The 21,981-nt window shown below is 41.9% G+C and overlaps 1 protein-coding gene across 1 annotated transcript in view; it reads left to right on the plus strand.

Annotated features, from left to right (window-relative positions):
• Positions 1–21,981, plus strand: part of LOC110493933 (copine-9) — a 221,120-nt gene that overhangs the window by 24,980 nt on the left and 174,159 nt on the right. The window contains exon 2 of the mRNA XM_021568546.2: positions 7,165–7,205. Within this exon, the coding sequence (XP_021424221.1) occupies positions 7,165–7,205 (41 nt within the window). The remainder of the gene's footprint in view (positions 1–7,164; positions 7,206–21,981) is intronic.

Here is a 21,981-nt window from a genome sequence, read left to right on the forward strand (position 1 = left end):
AGACCTGTAACTTATTCTTTAAGAGGCTCCTCTGTCCTCCACTCGTTACCTGTATTAATGGCACCTGTTTGAACTTATTATCAGTATAAAAGACACCTGTCCACAACCTCAAACAGTCACACTCCAAACTCCACTATGGCCAAGACCAAAGAGCTGTCAAAGGACACCAGAAACAAAATTGTAGACCTGCACCAGGCTGGGAAGACTGAATCTGCAATAGGTAAGCAGCTTGGTTTGAAGAAATCAACTGTGGGAGCAATTATTAGGAAATGGAAGAGATACAAGACCACTGATAATCTCCCTAGATCTGGGGCTCCACCCCGTGGGGTCAAAATGATCACAAGAACGGTGAGCAAAAATCCCAGAACCACACGGGGGACCTAGTGAAATGACCTGCAGAGAGCTGGGACCAAAGTAACAAAGCCTACCATCAGTATCACACTATGCCGCCAGGGACTCAAATCCTGCAGTGCCAGACGTGTCCCCCTGCTTAAGCCAGTACATGTCCAAGCCCGTCTGAAGTTTGCTAGAGAGCATTTTGATGATCCAGAAGAAGATTGGGAGAATGTCATATGGTCAGATGAAACCCAAATATAACTTTTTGGTAAAAACTCAACTCGTGTTTGGAGGACAAAGAATGCTGAGTTGCATCCAAAGAACACCATACCTACTGTGAAGCATGGGGGTGGAAACATCATGCTTTGGGGCTATTTTTCTGCAAAGGGACCAGGACGACTGATCCGTGTAAAGGAAAGAATGAATGGGGCCATGTATCGTGAGATTTTGAGTGAAAACCTCCTTCCATCAGCAAGGGCATTGAATATGAAACGTGGCTGGGTCTTTCAGCATGACAATGATAATCCCAAACACACCGCCCGGTCAACGAAGGAGTGGCTTCATAAGAAGCATTTCAAGGTCCTGGAGTGGCCTAGCCAGTCTCCAGATCTCAACCCCATAGAAAATCTTTGGAGGAAGTTGAAAGTTTTGCCCAGCAACAGCCCCAAACATCACTGCTCTAGAGGAGATCTGCATGGAGGAATGGGCCAAAATACCAGCAACAGTGTGTGAAAAACCTTGTGAAGACTTACAGAAAACGTTTGACGTCTGTCATTGCCAACAAAGGGTATATAACAAAGTATTGAGATAAACTTTTGTTATTGACCAAATACTTATTTTCCACCATAATTTGCAAATCAATTCATTAAAAATCCTACAATGTGATTTTCTGGATTTTATTTCCTAATTTTATCTGTCATAGTTGAAGTGCACCTATGATGAAAATTACAGGCCTCTCATCTTTTTAAGTGGGAGAACTTGCACAATTGGTGGCTGACTAAATATTTTTTTGCCCCACTGTACATACTAAGGCGTGTACATGTGAGGGACTTGGTATAGAGAAGCGTGGGGGTAGTGAGGGGTAGTGTAGCGACCTTAACCCAGCACGTAGTGACCTCATCAAGAGGTTCAAACCCCTTGGTGCAATGGTTAAGGTGTTGGCCTGACAGTCACTGGACCTGGGTTCGAGTCCAGGTCGGGGTTACCCCCTGAATTTGCTAAACTAAATAGGTGATAAAGCTTTTTCTCAAGAGACAACCATAGCGTGCTCTTAAGGTGACCTCAGTGGTTTAACAAAAGATAACAAGTAGGTCAACAGTGAGCTGGCGATGGGGTGGCGGTGTGAGAGAATGTCAATCACAGCAGGGTAGCACTCTGATTGGATGCGTTCTCCTCATGTCCCCATTGGGCCAGGAAGGGATGAGACAGGTAGGAGAGGTAGTCATTCTCACAACAAAATGGTCGATCAAGACCTTAGAGTCCCATTGAGACCAAGGTCTCTTTTGCGAAAGAGTCCTACATCTTACAATTACATAACAATTACACAATCATGTCAGCATAGGAGCATAGCAAATTCACCAAGAGAATACAAAAATGCAAAACACAATCACCACATTCTATAGTAAAGACATTCTGAAAGGCAACAATACATCCTGTAGGGTAACAACTGTAGGTTATTCTGAAGATTGTTTCATAAATTAGGTGCGAAGAAACTAAAAGCTGTTCTTCCTACCTGTCAGTTACAGACAGAATTTCAAGAATCTGTCTGGACTCATATCCACAAAGAGTCTCAGAGAAGGTGTAGTGATCTAGGATAAGTTTAGCCTTTTAGATCATAATTAATAAGATTATATGGACAGATCCTAGATCAGTCTCCTACTCTGAGATAATTTGTGCATACGGGCCCTGGTCAAAGGAATAGGGAGTTTATCATTAGTGCTTATTGCAAACAGGTTATTTATTTGTCATTATGCTGGCTACAAGACGGGCTGCACAGCCTCCTCTTCCTAGTATCCTTCCTAGTATCCCGATGGCTAATGTCCAATCGCTGAGAAAATTAACTTTGTGAACTCAGAGTAAGGCTTCAATCGCAGAGGGACATCACGTGATGCTGTGTCCTTGTTTTTACAAAGGGACATCAGGGGATGCTGTGTCCTTGTTTTTACAGAGACGTGGCTTATGGGCAATACACCTGACTCTGCTATTCAACCAGACAGGTTTTCCATTTTCCATATAGATCGAATAGCAGGTTCTGGTCAGAGTAGGGGGAGGGGTATGTTTCCTTATTGACAATACCTGGTGTACCGAAGTTTAAAACATCTCAAGCTCCTGTTCAGCAGATCTGGAGTTCCTAAATATCACCAACAAGTATCCTGCCCCACAAGAAAAAATAACTTGCTGGACCATCTATATACAAGCATTCGTGACTCGTACAAAGCCATCCCCGCCCCCACTTTGGCCAATCTGATCACGTCTCTTTGTTCCTACTCCCTGCCTACAAGCAGCAACTCAAGAGGGAGCCACTAAAACAGACAATTGTGAGGCGCTGGACAGAGGAGGCAGACTCAATGTTGCAGGACTGTTTTGAGAACACTGATTGGAGTATGTTCAAAGATTCATCCACCTAGGACTCATCCATCAACATTGAGGAATATTTACTGAACAAAAATATAAACGCAACAAAATAAAGTATTGGTCCCATGTTTCATGAGCTGAAATGGCGTTCTGCATTAGCATCGAATAGCCCCCGTGATATGGAACTTTTCAGGGATGTTAGGAACAAATATACACAGGCAGTAAGGGAAAGCTAAGGCTAGCTTTTTCAAGCATCACTTTGAATCCTGTAGCACAAACCCAAAAAAGTTCTGGGACACTGAAAAGTCCATGGAGAATAAGAGCACCTCCTCCCAGCTGCCCACTGCACTGAGGCTAGGAAACACTGTCACCACTGACAAATCCACTATAATTGAGAATTTCAATAAGCATTTTTCTACAGCTGGCCATGCTTTTCACCTGGCTACCCCTACCCAGATGAACAGCAGCAACTCGCAGCAACTCGCAGCAACTCGCCCAAGCCTTTCCCATTTCTCCTTCACCCAAATCCAGATAGCTGATGTTCTGAAAGAGCTACAAAATCTGGAACCCTACAAATCAGCCGGGCTAAACAAGCTGAACCCTCTCTTTCTAAAATGATCTGCTGAAATTGTTGCAACCCCTATTACTAGCCTGTTCAACCTCTCTTTCTGAGATTCCCATAGATTGGAAAGCTGCCGCGGTCATCCCCTTCTTCAAAGGGGGAGACACTCTAGACCCAAACTGCTACAGACCTATATCTATCCTGCCCTGCCTTTCTAAGGTCTTCGAAAGCTAAGTTAACTAACAGATCACCAACAGTTACGAATCCCACCGTACCTTCTCCTCTATGCAATCTGGTTTCAGAGCTGGTCATGGGTGCACCTCAGCCACACTCAAGGTCCTAAACAATATCATAACCGCCATCGATAAGAGACATTACTGTGCAGCCATATTCATCGACCTGGCCAAGGCTTTCGGCTCTGGCAATCACCACATTCTTATCGGCAGACTCAACAGCCTTGGTTTCTCAAATGATTGCTTTGCCTGGTTCACCAACTACTTCTCTGGTAGAGTTCAGTGTGTCAAATCGGAGGGTCTGTTGTCCGGACCTGTGGCAGTCTCTATGGGGGTGCCACAGGGTTCAATGCTCTGGCCGACTCTCTTCTCTGTATTCATCAATGACACTGTGTTAACTAACCTCCAGACGAGCTTCAATGCCATACAACTTTCGTTCCATGGCCTTCAACTGCTTTTAAATGCAAGTAAAACTAAATGCATGCTCTTCAGCCGATCTCTGCCCGCCCGTCCATCATCACTATTCGGGACGGTTCTGACTTAGAATACGTGGACTACAAATACATAGGTGTCTGGTTAGACTATAAACTCTCCTTCCAGACTCACATTAAGCATCTCCAATCCAAAATGAAATCTAGAATGGGCTTCCTATTTCGCAACAAAGCATCCTTCAATCATGCTGCCAAACATACCCTCGTAAAACTGACCATCCTACCGATCCTCGACTTCAGCGATGTCATTTACAAAATAGCCTCCAACACTCTACTCAACAAATTGGATGCAATCTATCACAGTGCCATCCGTTTTGTCACCAAAGCCCCAAATACTACCCACCACTGCGACCTGTACACTCTCGTTGGCTGGCCCTCACTTCATATTCGTCGCCAAACTCACTGGCTCCAGGTCATCTATAAGTCTTTGCTCGGTAAAGCCCCGCCTTATCTCAGCTCACTGGTCACCATAGCAGCACCCACCCGTAACACGCACTACAGCAGGTATATTCTTCCTTTCTTCAAATTCTTCCTTTGGCCACCTTTCCTTCCAGTTCTCTGCTGCCAATGACTGGAACGAACTGCAAAAATCACTAAAGCTGGAGTCTCATATCTCCCTCACTAGCTTTAAGCATCAGCTGTCAGAACAGCTCACAGATCACTGCACCTGTACATAGCCCATCTGTAAATAGCCCATCCAACTACCTTATCCCCATACTGTATTTATTTATTTATCTTGCTCCTTTGCACCCCAGTATCTCTACTTGCACATTCATCTTAGGCACATACAGGTGTACAGGTGACATGCCCAAATGACTATCGCCCCGTCGCACTCACCACAGTCATCATCAAGTGCTTCGAGAGGCTGGTCATGGCCCACATCATGGCCATCACACTGGACCCACTCCAATTTGCCTACCACTCCAACAGATCCATGGAAGATGCCATTTCCATCGCTATTAACATGGCCGTAACACATCTGGACAAGAGGAACACATGCATTATGTGAGAATACTGTTCATTGACTACAGTTCAGCATTCAACACTATTGTTCCCTCCAAGCTCGACAACAAGCTCAGAGCCCTGGGTCTGGACACCACCATCTGAACTGGATCCTGGACTTCCTGTTGGGGAAACCACAAAAGCTTGAGGATTGGCAACAACACCTCCTCCACACTGACTCTTAACACAGGGAACCCCAGGGGTGTGTCCTCAGCCCTCTGCTGTACTCCCTGTTCACTCACGACTGCGTGGCTTTGCATGACACCAACTCCATCATCAGGTTTGCTGACAACACCACAGTTCTAGGCCTGATAGCCAACAACGACAAATCAGCCTATAAGGAGGAGGTAAGTGAACTGGCATTGTGGTGCCTGGGCAACAACCTCTCCCTCAATGTCAGCAAAACAAAGGAGTTGATTGTTCTCTTCAGGAAGCAGAGGGAAATGCCCCGATCCACATAAACAGGACTGCAGTAGAGAGAGTCAGCAGTTTTAAGTTCCTCGGCGTCCACATCACTGAGGACTTGAAATGAACCAACACCACCACTCTTGTCAAGAAGGCACAACAACGTCTCTACTTCCTAAGGCGGCTGAAGAATTTCAGCATGCTACCCTGGGTCCTCTCCAAATGCTACCACTGCACCATTGAGAGCGTCCCGACCGGTTGCATCGCAGCCTGGTACGGGAATTGCTCCGTCCACGACCACAAGGCCCACAAGCGGGCGGTGAAGACGACCCAGTACATCACTGGGACCGTGCTCCCACCCATCCAGGACATCAACTTGAAACGATTCTTGAGATAGGCCCACAGCATCATCAAGGACCACACACACCACAGCCATGAGCTGTTTACTCCTTAACCGTAGGGCCTACGATATTGGAGGATGAGGTCTGATACCAACAGGCTCAGAGACAGTTTCTATCTACAAGCCACCAATCTGCTGAACACTTGAACTGGACAGACCACATGTTCTGATTCTCCGCACCTTAGCACACATGCACTCACTCATGCACACAGGCACTGCTACCAGACTCTTCTTATGATTGCTATATACTGCACAATTTAACCTGCCCCCCAAACATGTTTAAATATTGGACTCTAAATTGTGCCTTCCTGTATTATACTTATGCTAAAATATTTATTATAAACTGAGTGGTTCGAGCCCTGAATGCCGATTGGCTGAAAGCCATGGTATACCACGGGCATGACAAAAACATTCATTTTTACTGAATTACGTTTGTAACTAGTTTATAATAGCAATAAGGCATCTCGGGGGTTTGTGGTATATGGCCAATATACCACGGCTAAGGGCTGTAACCAGGCACTTTGCGTTGCGTTGTGCGTAAGAACTGCCCTCAGCACCCCCCCTACCACACCCCCTCGGGCCTTATTGCTTAATTCTATTCTATTGAGCGATTTACTTTTGTATTCTTTTATTATACATTTTCGTTGCATTATCGAGAAGGAACCTGCAAGTAAGCATTTCATTCAATGGTGTATACAATGCGTATCCCATACATCTGACTATACGAAAGAAAAGCAGAGCAAATCCTCCAATACATGTTCCTTCATTCGCCAGCAGCTACCAGCTACACCTCACCAGCCTGAGACATGCATACAGCTCCCTCTGAGTCTAAAGCCCCGGGAGGATCCCACCCCTAGAGAGGTGTTATATCCCCCCTTACCTTCCCTGTCATCCTGGTCTTCAGTTTAAAATGGCAGCACTCTCTATACAGGCAGTTACAGGTCTCACACAGGAGTGGGAGATTCAATTGTGGTTATTTAATTTAACAAACAACCTAAATTAAGTAAGGTTGATGTCTGCTATTAATTGTGTTATCCATGTACTGTATGATGATAAGCAAGACAGCACCAACATATCTGGCACTCAGGCTAGCATGACGCTCAGTTTGTTATCTTGTTTTATGTCATTTCTAACTTCCCACCGTCTCTTTAATTCAAACAGGAACCTGCTGAATATGGACACTTTCTCCAAATCAGACCCTGGTATGTGTTGCATGTTTTACAAGGGTTGCAAAGCCTATTATGAAAAGCTTATAACCAGGGTTGGGGTCAATTCCATTTCAATGAAAAATGTTAAGTCAAAATGTATATAAAATTCCAATTCCAAATTGAAATGCATTAAAGATCATTTGAATTTCAGTATACTTCCTGAATTGATTGGTATTAAAATTGAATTGTCCCCAAACCTGCTTATAACAATGCAATTTCATCTTCTGCATAGCATGTATACCATATATATGACATTCTACTGTTCCAATTCAAATTCGCAAAGTAGAACAATTGAACGGATTCCATCGTACTCCAAATACCAAGATGCGGGCATGTGCAGAAATAGGGCTTCACCTGTGCAGATCACATGCCCCTTTGCCCTTCCAATCTCCAAAATACATATACAGTACCAGTCAAAAGTTTGCACACACCTACTCATTCAAGGGTTTTTCTTTATTTTTACTTTTTTCTATATTGTAGAATAATAGGGAAGACATCAAAACTATGAAATAACACATATGGAATCATGTAGTAACCAAATAAGACGACCAGTTCTTATAGCCTTTAGCCGTACCCTTATCCTACTCCTCCTCTGTTCGTCTGGTGATGTAGAGTTTAATCCAGGCTCTGCAGCGCCTAGCTCCACTCCCATTCCCCAGGCTCTCACATTTGTTGACTTCTGTACACATAAAAGCCGTGGCTTCATGCATGTTAACATTAGAAGCCTCCTCCCTAACTTTGTTTTATTCACTGCTTTAGCACACTCTGCCAACCCAGATGTCCAAGTCGTGTCTGAATCCTGGCTTAGGAAGGCTACCAAAAATCCAGAAAGCTCCATCCCTAACTATAACATTTTCCGCCAAGATAGAACTGCCAAATGGGATGGAGTTGCAATCTACTGCAGAGTTCTGTCATACTATCCAGGTCTGTGCCCAAACAATTCGAGCTTCTACTTCTAAAAATCCACATTTCCAGAAACAAGTCTCTCACCGTTTCCGCTTGTTATAAACCCCCTTCAGCCCTCAGCTGTGCCCTGGACACCATATGTGAATTGATTGCCCCCCATCTATCTTCAGAGCTCGTACTGTTAGGTGACCACCTAAACTGGGACATACTTAACTATTAATTGCCGTCCTACAATCTAAGCTAGATGCCCTCAATCTCACACAAATTATCAATGAACTTACCAGGTACACCCCACCAAACCTCCAAACGAGCTTCAATGCCATACAACTCTCGTTCCGTAGCCTCCAACTGCTCTTAAATGCAAGTCAAACTAAATGCATGCTCTTCAACCGATCGCTGCCCACACCTGCCTGCCTGTCCATCATCACTACTCTGAACGGGTCTGACTTAGAATATGTGGACAACTACAAATACCTAGGTGTCTGGTTAGACTGTAAACTATTTCGCAACAAAGCATCCTTCACTCATGCTGCCAAACATACCCTCGTAAAGCTGACTATCCTATCGATCCTTGACTTTGGCGATGTAATTTACAAAATAGCCTCCAATGCTCTACTCAACAAATTGAATGCAGTCTATCACAGTGCCATCTGTTTTGTCACCAAAGCCCCAAATACTACCCACCACTGCGACCTGTATGCTCTCGTTGAATACTTCATATTCGTCGCCAAACCCACTGGCTCCAGGTCATCTATCAGTCTTTGCTAGGTAAAGCCACACCTTATCTCAGCTCACTGGTCACCATAGCAGCACCCACCCGTAGCACGCGCTCCTGCAGGTATATTTCAAGGAAAATAAAGACCCGGAAAATAAACCCTCCTCCTCACAGCTGCCCATGTCCCTTATTGTTGATGATGTGGTTGTTACTGACAAGGAACGTATGGCTGAGCTCTTTAATCACTTCATATGGAGAAAGGAAATGCCTCTTTCACCCCAGCTGCCAAACTAACCCTGATTCAGAGGACCATCCTACCCATACTAGATTAGGCATCTGAATACTTTCCGAATTGCATTATTTTATGGCCGGTTATGACACCTACATAAGAGTGTCAAAAGCCACATTTATTCAAATGTGTTTTCCCTGGCAAGAAGTTTCCTTTGATTTTAAAGTTTGTTTCTTAAGCCCTTTGTTATTTTTGTAATGCATCCTTTGCATGTCTTTTTCCACTCATATTTTAAATAACTTGTAGAAAATATGGCACTGTCAAGAAGCATTTTGATCCTCATAATCATATAAGCCACATAGGCGTATCACATACATGGCGTTATGTCAGTCAGCAGTCAAAAAGAGAGTTGTCTTGTCCTGGTCCTTCAATCTTCTCCTGCGTTCACCCCACTCATCAGAAATGGAGCATTGGGGTAGATGCATGTCTGACATCAATGTGTGCGCAATTACAATGATAACTGAATATGTTCAATCAAGAAAATGTTTCATAACATAAACATACTGTTGACAAGCAGGCTATGGTGTAACAAAATGTTTTACCTTGTGTGGTAGCTTTTGTGAGTTTTGAAACTCTTATTTTTGTGTCATAACCAGCCATAAGTTTACCGTGGTAGATTTTGTAGGTTTTGAGACTCATGTAGCTGTCATAACCAGCCATACAATAACTCAATATATGTCACAACAGGTGTAAATATGTGTCATGACAGTGTTATGATCCTATTATGACAGGCAAGTTGTGTCAAGTAAAGTGTTACCAAATTCACTGCTCAACTAAGGGACCTTACAGATAATATGTCCTGAGTACAGAAATGAAGTGTTCATTCAAATATCATGTGAAAAAGTATAATTGCACATGTCCATGCAACTCCTGACTTGATAAGCACATTTTGAATCCTGAACTTATTTAGGTTATGCCATAACAAAGGGGTTGAGTACTTATTGTCTCAAGATGTAGCATGTACAAGAATGTATAGTTTAAGTGACTATGCATATATGACAGAGGGTAGCAGCAGTGTAAAAGAGGGGTTGGGGTTGAGTGGGGGGGGGCACAATGCAAATAGTCCGGGTTGCCATTTCATTAGCTGTTCAGGAATCTTATGGCTTGGGGGTAAAAGCTGTTGAGAAGCCTTTTGGTCCTAGACTTGACGCTCCGGTAGAGCTTGCTATCCAGATAAGTGCCCAGAAAGAACTTGTTTAATTTCCTCAAGTTTTGCCTGGGAAAAACAGCAAAGGCCAATGTTTAACATCTGTACAAAATATTGTTTAGCAATCTACTACTGACTCATCTTTGACAGAACCTGCCGGTTTGATTGATCATTTTCATATTTCAGTATATGCTCCAAGTTATTGAGGTCTATACTGAAAAAAAATATAAACACAACATGCAACAATTTCAAAGATTTTACTGAGTTACAGTTCATATAAGGAAATCAGTCAATTGAAGTCAATTAATTAGGCTTACACATGACTGGGAATACAGATATGCATCCGTTGGTCACAGAACCAGTCAGTATCTGGTGTGACCACCATTTGCCTCATGCAGCGCAACACATCTCCTTCGCATAGAGTTGATCAGGCTGTTGATTGTGGCCTGTGGAATGTTGTCGTCCTCTTCAATAGCTGTGTGAAGTTGCTGGATTTTTGCGGGAACTGGAACACGCTGTCGTACACGTCAATCCAGAATATCCCAAAAATGCTCAATGGGTGACATATCTGGTGAGTATACAGGCTATGGAAGAACTGGGAGATTTTCAGCTTCTAGGAATTGTGTACAGATCCTCGTGACATGGGGCTGTGTATTATCATGCTGAAACATGAGGTGATGGCGTCAGATGAATGGCCTCAGGATCTCATCACGGTATTTCTGTGCATTCAAATCGCCATCAATAAAATGCAATTGTGTTCATTGTCCGTAGTTTATGCCTGCCCATACCATAACCCCACCGCCACCATGGGGCAGTCTCTTCACAACGCTGACAACAGCAAACTACTTGCCCACACGACGCCATACACACTGTCAGCCATCTGCCCAGTACAGTTGAAACTGTGATTCATCTGTGAAGAGCACACTTATCTCCAGCATGCCAGTGGCCATTGAAGGTGAGCATTTGCCCACTGAAATCAGTTACAAAGCCGAACTGCAGTCAGGTCAAGACCAATGTTCCCTCTAAGCTGCGTGCCTGCGTGGGCGCACAGCTCCCCGGGACTGCTATGCAGATGAAATATCAGCCTGCACAGAGAAGCACGATATTGAACCTCACTCAGTTTCTAGAGGTTTCCCCTTAGTTAACACTATCAATGTTTCCCGGTATTGTGGGAATTGTGATCGAATCAACTCAATATTTAGTATGGCTTAATTTGCAAAACTAAACTAACTATGCGAGAGATTTTTGTTGTAGGCAGAACACATCATAGTAGGATTCTATTGCATTGGCACGCATGACTCCGTGCTCTACACAGACCTGTGCGGCATAACCAATCAGAGCTGCAGTAGGCCTATATGCAAATTGACCATTGCCATATATGGATCTGTGCCAATCACTTGAACTGGATTGTTTACTGCATGAGTAGTCGTGAGTAGATGCGCTTGTTTTGAGATCAAAGCGAGAGCTGCATGTAGCCAGCCACGTGTGCACATTTGTTCATATCCTTTGCTAGTTAATGAGTTGTTAGCCCAGTTATAGATAATTTGTAGTCAGCAATGGGGGAGTGATTGCTTCCTGCAAGAGCACAAAATGTGTACATTTCTTGACATTTGACAGCGAGTCAGGTAAAGAGCATTTTTTTGTCTTAGTGTTGTATTTGGAGACAGTCTTGAATAAGCTGATTCTCTGTAATAATGGTATGGGAATAATAATGCATAATATTTTGTAAAGTGGTTACTTGCATCAAACAACAACAACATTGTCAGTCACCTCCTTGTCTGAAGGACAAGTGGATAAACGCAATAATGTCAAGTCCTGCATGTTTTTTTTTTCAAAAGTCTCAAGGAATGTAAGCATACATTGAACAACACACATTGGCTGCTACTGTAGGCTGAATGACAGAACAGCTATTTCCATGTTAAAATGTTATGGGATCCATTTTCTCTTGTTTTTGATGGTGGGCTACTCTCGTAGGCCTCCACTATGATCAAATAGCCACAATAGCCAACTTAAAATAATGTTTTTACCTTCCTTTATTATTCCCCGCAAACCTTACCACCATTCCCCCAATTGGAGTAAACTAATAAACAGTAACACTTAGGCTTCTACTTCCAGCTTATACACACTATAAACATTTTACAATAGTTATATTTTGTTTGTTTTTTTTCCTGGCCTTCCTCTATTTTTGATGTCCATCCAGTTTGATTTCTATTTGCCATATTTTTAACTGTGCTATTTCAGTAAAAGTTTTGAACCAATATACATTTTACAGACCTGATATGTTTTACATTTGTTATCTTGTTGTTATTAGTCCCACCCTACAGGTCCATTCAACCATTCCCATCTATCTCTTAACACCATCCATACTGGATTTCTAATTGCCATATATTTTTTCAACTGTGCTGTGATGCTTCAAAAGTACTCAACCTTTCTATTCTTATAGTTCCTATATATTGTAAAATAAAGATAAACATTTTTGCTAAAATAATAATTATATTATTGATTGATTGACTATGACTTTTTTTAAAATCACCCAGTACTAGCTGCAGTGTTAGCTCTAGGTTAATGTTGCAATTCTTCAGTCATTCCTGGACCTGTGACCAAAAAGGAGCTACGTATGGACAGTACCAAAATAAATTATCTAAGCCCTGCCTCCTCGCAGCAAAATCTGCAGAGCTTGGAAGATTGTATCCCCCATATACTGTACATAACATTATATTGGTTGCAAGAATTTTGTATAGTAATTTAAATGGAAAAATTCTAAGTTTTGAATACAGCATTGTTTTGCGTGTCAATTGATAAACCATGTGCCATGGAATCGGTACATCGAAAATCTCTTCCCAAATATTTTTCAATTTATATGGCACTGCTGTCAATTTATTTGGTCCTTAAATTAATCTGGTATATATGTTTATTTATCACAATTTTCTTTAACCATTTTTGGTCTTCAATGCAGGGCCGACAGACAAGTTCCTTACTATTTCCTCCTTCCACTTGCCTCTTCCATTTTTGTGGTAATGTTGCAAGTAGTTGGTTGTAATTTTGGGTAGAGCAGACATGTACATATGTCTCTGTTAGCTGCATGTGTGACATAACTCCACCAGTCCTATTTCTGATATAATTTACAAAGATTATACTTTTAAAAAAAAATGGTAATCGATTTTATTTTCAAAATCAAGTTTATCCACAATATTTGTTGTATTATTTGTTCTGTTTTTTCAGGTGGATTCACCTGAAATTGCAACCAACTTTCTATGGCTTGTTTAAAAAACAACAATATTTTGGAGATGATTTCATTTTCAAATAACCAAAAGTGAGCGGCAGTAATCTGAATAAAGGGAAAAAGGCCATTCTTGAACATGAAGACCTTCTTACTGATGCTTTCAGTGAGAGGTCTAATTTAATATTTTATCATTTCTGCCTTCCAAATTCATATTCATTATATAAATACGCCCTTTTACATTTTGTCTGGCTTGCCATTCCAAATAAAATACAATATTTTTTGCTCATATAATTTAGAAAGCAGGTCGCTAGGTCACAAAACCATAAGCAAATAGGTCAATTGTGATATGACTAAAGAGTTAATCGGGGTGATTTTTCCACAGATAGACAGGTATTTTCCTTTTCATGGTAGCAAGATCTTATCAGTTTTTGCTAACTTTCTATTAACATTTATTAGAGTGAGATCATTTCTTTCATTCGGGATATGTATACCGAGTATGTATACCGAGTATGTCCACATCCCCGTCAGACCATTTTATTGGTAAACTACATTGTAATTCTCCAAAATTGAAATATTCCAGGCATTTATATATAAACTCCAGTCATACTTTATCAAAAGCCTTTTCAAAGTCATCTATGAAAACCAGGCCTGGTTTCCCAGATATTTCATAGTGTTCTATTGTTTCCAGTACTTGTCTTATATTATCTCCAATGTGTCATCCATGTAAAAAAAAACCTGTCTGATTAGGATGAATAATATCTGATTTAACCTTTTTAATTCTATGCGCTAAGCATTTAGCTCGAATTTTTGCATCACAACACTGAAGTAAGAGGCCTCCAATTTTTTTAATTGACTGGATCTACTTGACCACTGTCTGAAAGTGTAACTTAAAGTGGGTACAGCCTCAGTGTTCACAGTAAACGTGCTCTAGAAGTTGTACAGAATTTTCACAACGTTCAAGTTCGCGCTCAGCAGACCTGAAATTTGCTCAGCTCCTAATTTTTTTTAGGGATTATTGGTAAAGACCCTGGTGAGTCTAATAAGCACGCAGCTTCCCTGAGATGGTTTCTGACAGTTAGTGCAGAAATTCTTCGGTTGTGAAAACCCACAGTTTCATCGGCTGTCCAGGTGGATAGTCTCAGACGATCCCACACGTGAAGACGCCTGATGTGGAGGTCCTGGGCTGGCATGGTTACACATGGTCTGTGGTTGTGAGGCTGTTTGGAAGTACTTCCAAATTCTCTAAAACAACGTTGGAGGAGGCTTATGGTAGAGAAATTAACATTCAATTCTCTGGCAACAGCTCTGGTGTATATTCCTGCAGTCAGGCATGCAATTGCACGCTCCGTGAAAACTTGAGACATCCTTGGCATTGTGTTTGTGTGACAAAACTGCACATTTTAGAGTGGCCTTTTTCCTTTTATTGTCCCCAGTACAAGGTGCACCTGTGTAATGATCATGCTGTTTAATCAGCTTCTTAATATGCCACATCTGTCAAGTGGATGGATTATCACCTTGCAAAGGAGAAATGCTCACTAACAAGGATACAAAAATTGTTGTGCCTAAGATTTCCAATAATTTCATTTTTTTATGTAGAGAACATTTTGTGCGTATGGAACATTTCTGGGATTTTCTATTTCAGTCATGTGAAATCAGCTCATGAAACATGGGACCAGCACATTTTGCATTTATATATATATTTTTAGTATATTTTGGAGGAGGAAATAACCTTCAAGAAGAAGAACAGTTGGGTGACAACAGGGGGAATAAGAGCGAAGCGCTTTGGGCCACTTGTCTTTTAATTTACTATAGCCCAGGAGTGTGTGTGCGTGTGTCTATGTGAGTGTGTTTGTGTGGAGGCTTTTGTCTGATGTTTTGTGTCAGTGGGCCTCTGTTTGTTTGATGTGTGTGTGTGTTGTATTAGTGTCAGTGTGAGTGGATAGGAGTTTGTTTGGCTTTGATAGTGAGTCGCTCTTTGTAGACAGATGGTATACCCTCAGATCTCTGTGGTCGGACGACATGCAATATCGCCAGAAAGAAATTCCCATTGAACTTTGTTTGGAGCTCTACAATAGATCACTACGGCTGCCTCCCAAATGATACACTATTCCAGAGTGCGACATTTAGGGGGTCTATATTTTTCTTCAAAAGACATGTCATTTAACGGTAAAAACATTTGTATTACCTTCCATTTGGCATGAACATAACCAGTCAAGATGTTTTCATCTTATTTTCTGTCACGGATCCCTCCGGAACTTTCATTACGCACACCTGTCCCCTATTCCCACGGATGAGTACTTGTATAAGTGTGCCCTTTGGTTTCCATTGGGCTGTTGTTTATTGTTACAATGTCTTTTGGTGCGTGTGAGTACCTATGCTGTGTGTTTTGGGCTTTTGTGCCCTTGTGGACTGCTCAGATGATTACGGGTCTCGTCCAGTGTGTTAATCAGTGTGTGCGTGTGTTATTTATTTGAGGTACTCCTCGCTCTTTTGATTGGGTTTCAACCCTGTGTTTTGTTAAGTGTTTGTTTGGTCTTCGTACCTTTGTCTTTACACGGCACGCTGTAAAGGGGGTTGATCTAGAATTGGACCCAGTTTCTTTACTGTTAAGTCTCCCTAGTAGGCAGGTTACTTCTGTGGGTAAAAGGAGGCTTTACAACATCCTTACCTTCGCAGCGAGGAAAAACATCCTTTTACAGTGGATTAGTGATAAGGTTCCTTCTATTAAAGATTGGCATAAGATACTATTTGAATGGGTGCCTCTGGAATATCTGACATGTATATTGCATTCTAAAACAGACCAGTTCTACAAAGTATGGGAACCTTAAATTACCTAGAACCTGAGATATCAGCTATTATGCTGCAAGGATTCTCGTAGAATGAAGGGGATGTATGTATTTCAGAACTACACTGTACGTTCCATGTGTGGAACCTAACCTCTTGGTTTAAACTGAGCTTTTTTGTTTAATTTCTGTTTGTAAGTTTGTTTAAAATGTATGTATTGAGAGACGCAATGATGGTGATGGGGTGAGAGAAGCACCGAGCGGGAAGAGGAAAATGGTGTACGTATGTATGGGTGTGTGTGTGTGCGTACGCGTATATGTGTGTGTGCGCATGAGTGTATGTATATGTATGGGTGTGTGTATGTATGTATGTATATGTGTATATGTGTGTATGTGTATATATGTATATATATACAGTGCCTTGCGAAAGTATTCGGCACCCTTGAACTTTGCGACCTTTTGCCACATTTCAGGCTTCAAACATAAAGATATGAAACTGTATTTTTTTGTGAAGAATCAACAACAAGTGGGACATAATCATAAAGTGGAACGACATTTATTGGACATTTCAATTTTTTTTAACAAATCAAAAACGGAAAAATTGGGCGTGCAAAATTATTCAGCCCCCTTAAGTTAATACTTTGTAGCGCCACCTTTTGCTGCGATTACAGCTGTAAGTCGCTTGGGGTATGTCTCTATCAGTTTTGCACATCGAGAGACTGAATTTTTTTCCCGTTCCTCCTTGCAAAACAGCTCGAGCTCAGTGAGGTTGGATGGGAGAGCATTTGTGAACAGCAGTTTTCAGTTCTTTCCACAGATTCTCGATTGGATTCAGGTCTGGACTTTGACTTGGCCATTCTAACACCTGGATATGTTTATTTTTGAACCATTCCATTGTAGATTTTGCTTTATGTTTTGGATCATTGTCTTGTTGGAAGACAAATCTCCGTCCCAGTCTCAGGTCTTCCAGTCTCTTTCTTTTTCCAGAATGGTCCTGTATTTGGCTCCATCCATCTTCCCATCAATTTTAACCATCTTCCCTGTCCCTGCTGAAGAAAAGCAGGCCCAAACCATGATGCTGCCACCACCATGTTTGACAGTGGGGATGGTGTGTTCAGCTGTGTTGCTTTTACGCCAAACATAACGTTTTGCATTGTTGCCAAAAAGTTCAATTTTGGTTTCATCTGACCAGAGCACCTTCTTCCACATGTTTGGTGTGTCTCCCAGGTGGCTTGTGGCAAACTTTAAACAACACTTTTTTATGGATATCTTTAAGAAATGGCTTTCTTCTTGCCACTCTTCCATAAAGGCCAGATTTGTGCAATATACGACTGATTGTTGTCCTATGGACAGAGTCTCCCACCTCAGCTGTAGATCTCTGCAGTTCATCCAGAGTGATCATGGGCCTCTTGGCTGCATCTCTGATCAGTCTTCCCCTTGTATGAGCTGAAAGTTTAGAGGGACGGCCAGGTCTTGGTAGATTTGCAGTGGTCTGATACTCCTTCCATTTCAATATTATCGCTTGCACAGTGCTCCTTGGGATGTTTAAAGCTTGGGAAATCTTTTTGTATCCAAATCCGGCTTTAAACTTCTTCACAACAGTATCTCGGACCTGCCTGGTGTGTTCCTTGTTCTTCATGATGCTCTCTGCGCTTTTAACGGACCTCTGAGACTATCACAGTGCAGGTGCATTTATACGGAGACTTGATTACACACAGGTGGATTGTGTTTATCATCATTAGTCATTTAGGTCAACATTGGATCATTCAGAGATCCTCACTGAACTTCTGGAGAGAGTTTGCTGCACTGAAAGTAAAGGGGTTGAATAATTTTGCACGCCCAATTTTTCAGTTTTTGATTTGTTAAAAAAGTTTGAAATATCCAATAAATGTCGTTCCACTTCATGATTGTGTCCCACTTGTTGTTGATTCTTCACAAAAAAATACAGTTTTATATGTTTATGTTTGAAGCCTGAAATGTGGCAAAAGGTCGCAAAGTTCAAGGGGGCCGAATACTTTCGCAAGGCACTGTATATGCGCGTAGATATGTGTAAGTGGGTGCTGTTTTTCTTCTTTTTTTCTGTGTGCTTTGTCTCTGTTGTATCTCTTAATATGGGTGAAAATTGTGAAATTCCAATAAAAATAATGTTAAAAAAATAAATAAAATCCTATTATGCATTCCTGCGCCTGTCTCCCGAATCTCTTCATACCATCGTGACATTTTCAAACAAATCACTTCAAAAAGTATGCTACCTGCGCATGTTCGTCCACTCCAAAATAATTCCAGCGTCCAAACAGTGCACTGTGCTCCATTTGATGAATGGAAAGAACTGTTACAAAACACCAAAAAGTTTTATGATATTTGGGGATTGTCACTGGGCCTACACTCTCTTGTAGCCTGAATTATGTGATGCGTCTCGCTGACAAAAGCACCATTTTAGTAGAAAGAAAAGTTGGCACACCTGAAAAGGGGCTGAGATAAGGGTCTGTCAAATAAAATGTTATTGGTCACATACACATATTTAGCAGATGCTGTTGCGGGTGTAGCGAAATGCTTGTGTTCCTAGCTCAGTGCAGTAGTATCTAAATACAATTCACAACAATACATACAAATCTAAAAGTAAAAGAATGGAATTAAGAAAAATATAAATATTAGATTTAGCCATGTCGGAGTGGCATTGACTAAGATACAGTAGAATAGAATATAGTATATACATATGAGATGAGTAAAACAGTTTGTAAACTTTATTCAAACATTATTAAAGTGACTAGTGTTCCATTATTAAAGTGGCCAGTGATTCCAAGTCTATGTATATAGGGCAGCAGCCTCTAAGGTGCAGTCCCGGGATGACAAGTGCAGACATGTAAAGATGTTTTCTTTTAAAACCATGACACAGAGGTGGGGGTGTTTGTTTAATTTGGAATAAACTTTTATTTTAATATTTACCACTGTAGCAGTACAAATTGCGAGAGTATGACTTTGTTGCATTAAGGGTGTCTCATGTCTCATTCAGTCTCATTCAGGTCCCCCTGGGCCTCCCGTAATTCCCACTCTGCCGTATTCCCTTTATAGTGCGCTGATTGTGAGCAGGGCCCATAGGATTATGGTTAAAAATAGTGCACTATACTGTATAAGGAATACAGATGTAGGATCTTAATTTGAGCCAGTTTGCTACAGTAGGAAAATAATCCTACAGCAACAGGAAATGTGAATTATTATTATAATTAATGGACATTGTTTGTAGAGGTTGATACATTTTTCATTAGGGAAAATCAAGTATGACATTTTAAAATGGAAATTACACATTTTAGAAGCCTTTTTAAACCTTGAATACACTTGTAGGGAAGCACAGCCGTGAGCTGCCCAGTGACACAAGCCTCTTCTTTAAGAGGCTCCTCTGTCCTCCACTCGTTACCTGTTATTTAGACAAGCTAAATAACTTCTATGCTCGCTTCGAGGCAAGCAACACGGAAGCATGCATGAGAGCATCAGCTGTTCCGGATTACTTTGTGATCACTCTCTCCGTAGCCGATGTGAGTAAGACCTTTAAACAGGTTAACATTCACAAGGCCGCAGGGCCCGACGAATTACCAGGACATGTACTCCGAGCATGTGCTGACCAACTGGCAATTGTCTTCACTGACATTTTAAATCTGTCCCTGACCGAGTCTGTAATACCAACATGTTTGAAGCAGACCACCATAGTTATGGCTCACATCAACACCATTATCCCAGAAACCCTAGACCCACTCCAATTTGCATACTGCCCCAACAGATCCACAGATAACGCAATCTCTATTGCACTCCACACTGCCCTTTCCCACCTGGACAAAAGGAACACCTATGTGAGAATGCTATTCATTGACTACAGCTCAGCGTTCAACACGATAGTGTCCGCAAAACTCATCACTAAGCTATGGCCCTGGGACTAAACACCTCCCTCAGCAACTGGATCCTGGACGTCCTGATGGGCCACCCCCAGGTGGTAAAGGAAGGTAACAACCCATCTGCCATGCTGATCCTCAACACGGGAGCCCCTCAGGGGTGTGTACTTAGTCCCCTCCTGTACTCCTTGTTCACCCATCACCTACAAACAAGCAAGATTTCTGGTTCTCACAGACCTGTAACTTCTTATTTAAGAGTCTCCTCTGTCCTTCACTCGTTACCTGTATTAATGGCACCTGTTTGAACTTGTTATCAGTATAAAGGACACCTGTCCACAACCTCAAAACAGTCACACTCCAAACTCCACTATGACCAAGACCAAAGAGCTGTCAGAGGACACCAGAAACAAAATTGTAGACCTGCACCAGGCTGGGAAGACTGAATCTGCAATAGGTAAGCAGCTTGGTTTGAAGAAATCAACTGTGGGAGCAAATATTAGGAAATGGAAGACATACAAGACCACTGATAATCTCCCTCGATCTGGGGCTCCACGCAAGATCTCACCCCGTGGGGTCAAAATGATCACAAGAACGGTGAGCAAAAATCCCAGAACCACACGGGGGGACCTAGTGAATGACCTGCAGAGAGCTGGGACCAAAGTAACAAAGCCTACCATAAGTAACACACTACGCCGCCAGGGACTCAAATCCTGCAGTGCCAGACATGTCCCCCTGCTTAAGCCAGTACATGTCCAGGCCTGTCTGAAGTTTGCTAGAGAGCATTTGGATGATCCAGAAGAAGACTGGGAGAATGTCATATGGTCAGATGAAACCAAAATATAACTTTTTGGTAAAAACTCAACTCGTCGTGTTTGGAGGACAAAGAATGCTGAGTTGCATCCAAAGAACACCATACCTACTGTGAAGCATGGGGGTAGAAACATAATGCTTTGGGGATGTTTTTCTGCAAAGGGACCAGGATGACTGATCCGTGTAAAGGAAAGAATGAATGGGGCCATGTTTCATGAGATTTTGAGTGAAAACCTCCCTCCATCAGCAAGGGCATTGAAGATGAAACGTGGCTGGTTCTTTCAGCATGACAATGATCCCAAACACACCGCCCGGGTAATGAAGGAGTGGCTTCGTAAGAAGCATTTCAAGGTCCTGGAGTGGCCTAGCCAGTCCCCAGATCTCAACCCCATAGAAAATCTTTGGAGGGAGTTGAAAGTCCGTATTGCCCAGCAACAGCCCCAAAACATCACTGCCCTAGAGGAGATCTGCATGGAGGAATGGGCCAAAATACCGGCAACAGTGTGTGAAAACCTTGTGAAGACTTACAGAAAAAGTTTGACCTCTGTCATTGCCAACAAAGGGTATTTAACAAAGTATTAAGATAAACTTTTGTTATTGACCAAATACTTATTTTCCACCATCATTTGCAAATCAATTCATTAAAAATCCTACAATGTGATTTTCTGGATTTTTTTTTTTTTTCTTCTCATTTTGTCTGTCATAGTTGAAGTCTACCTATGATGAAAATTACAGGCCTCTCATCTTTTTAAGTGGGAGAACTTGCACAATTGGTGGCTGACTAAATACTTTTTTGCCCCACTGTAGGCAAATGCAGGCAAAATGCAGCAGTAGGCAAATGCAGCAGTAGCCCATTGTCCATTGTTAACTAAGGAAAAATACATAAAGCCAACAAATAAAAATAGAAGAAAATAGCATTTTCCTGATGAAAATTCACGTACTTTCAATTGCGTTCCTCTCTCAACTCCGCCTGTCTGACACCCTTTCTATCTGTCTTGACTTCAGTTATTGCT

This window comes from Oncorhynchus mykiss, chromosome 17, assembly GCF_013265735.2.
Source record: "Oncorhynchus mykiss isolate Arlee chromosome 17, USDA_OmykA_1.1, whole genome shotgun sequence".
NCBI lineage: Eukaryota > Metazoa > Chordata > Actinopteri > Salmoniformes > Salmonidae > Oncorhynchus > Oncorhynchus mykiss.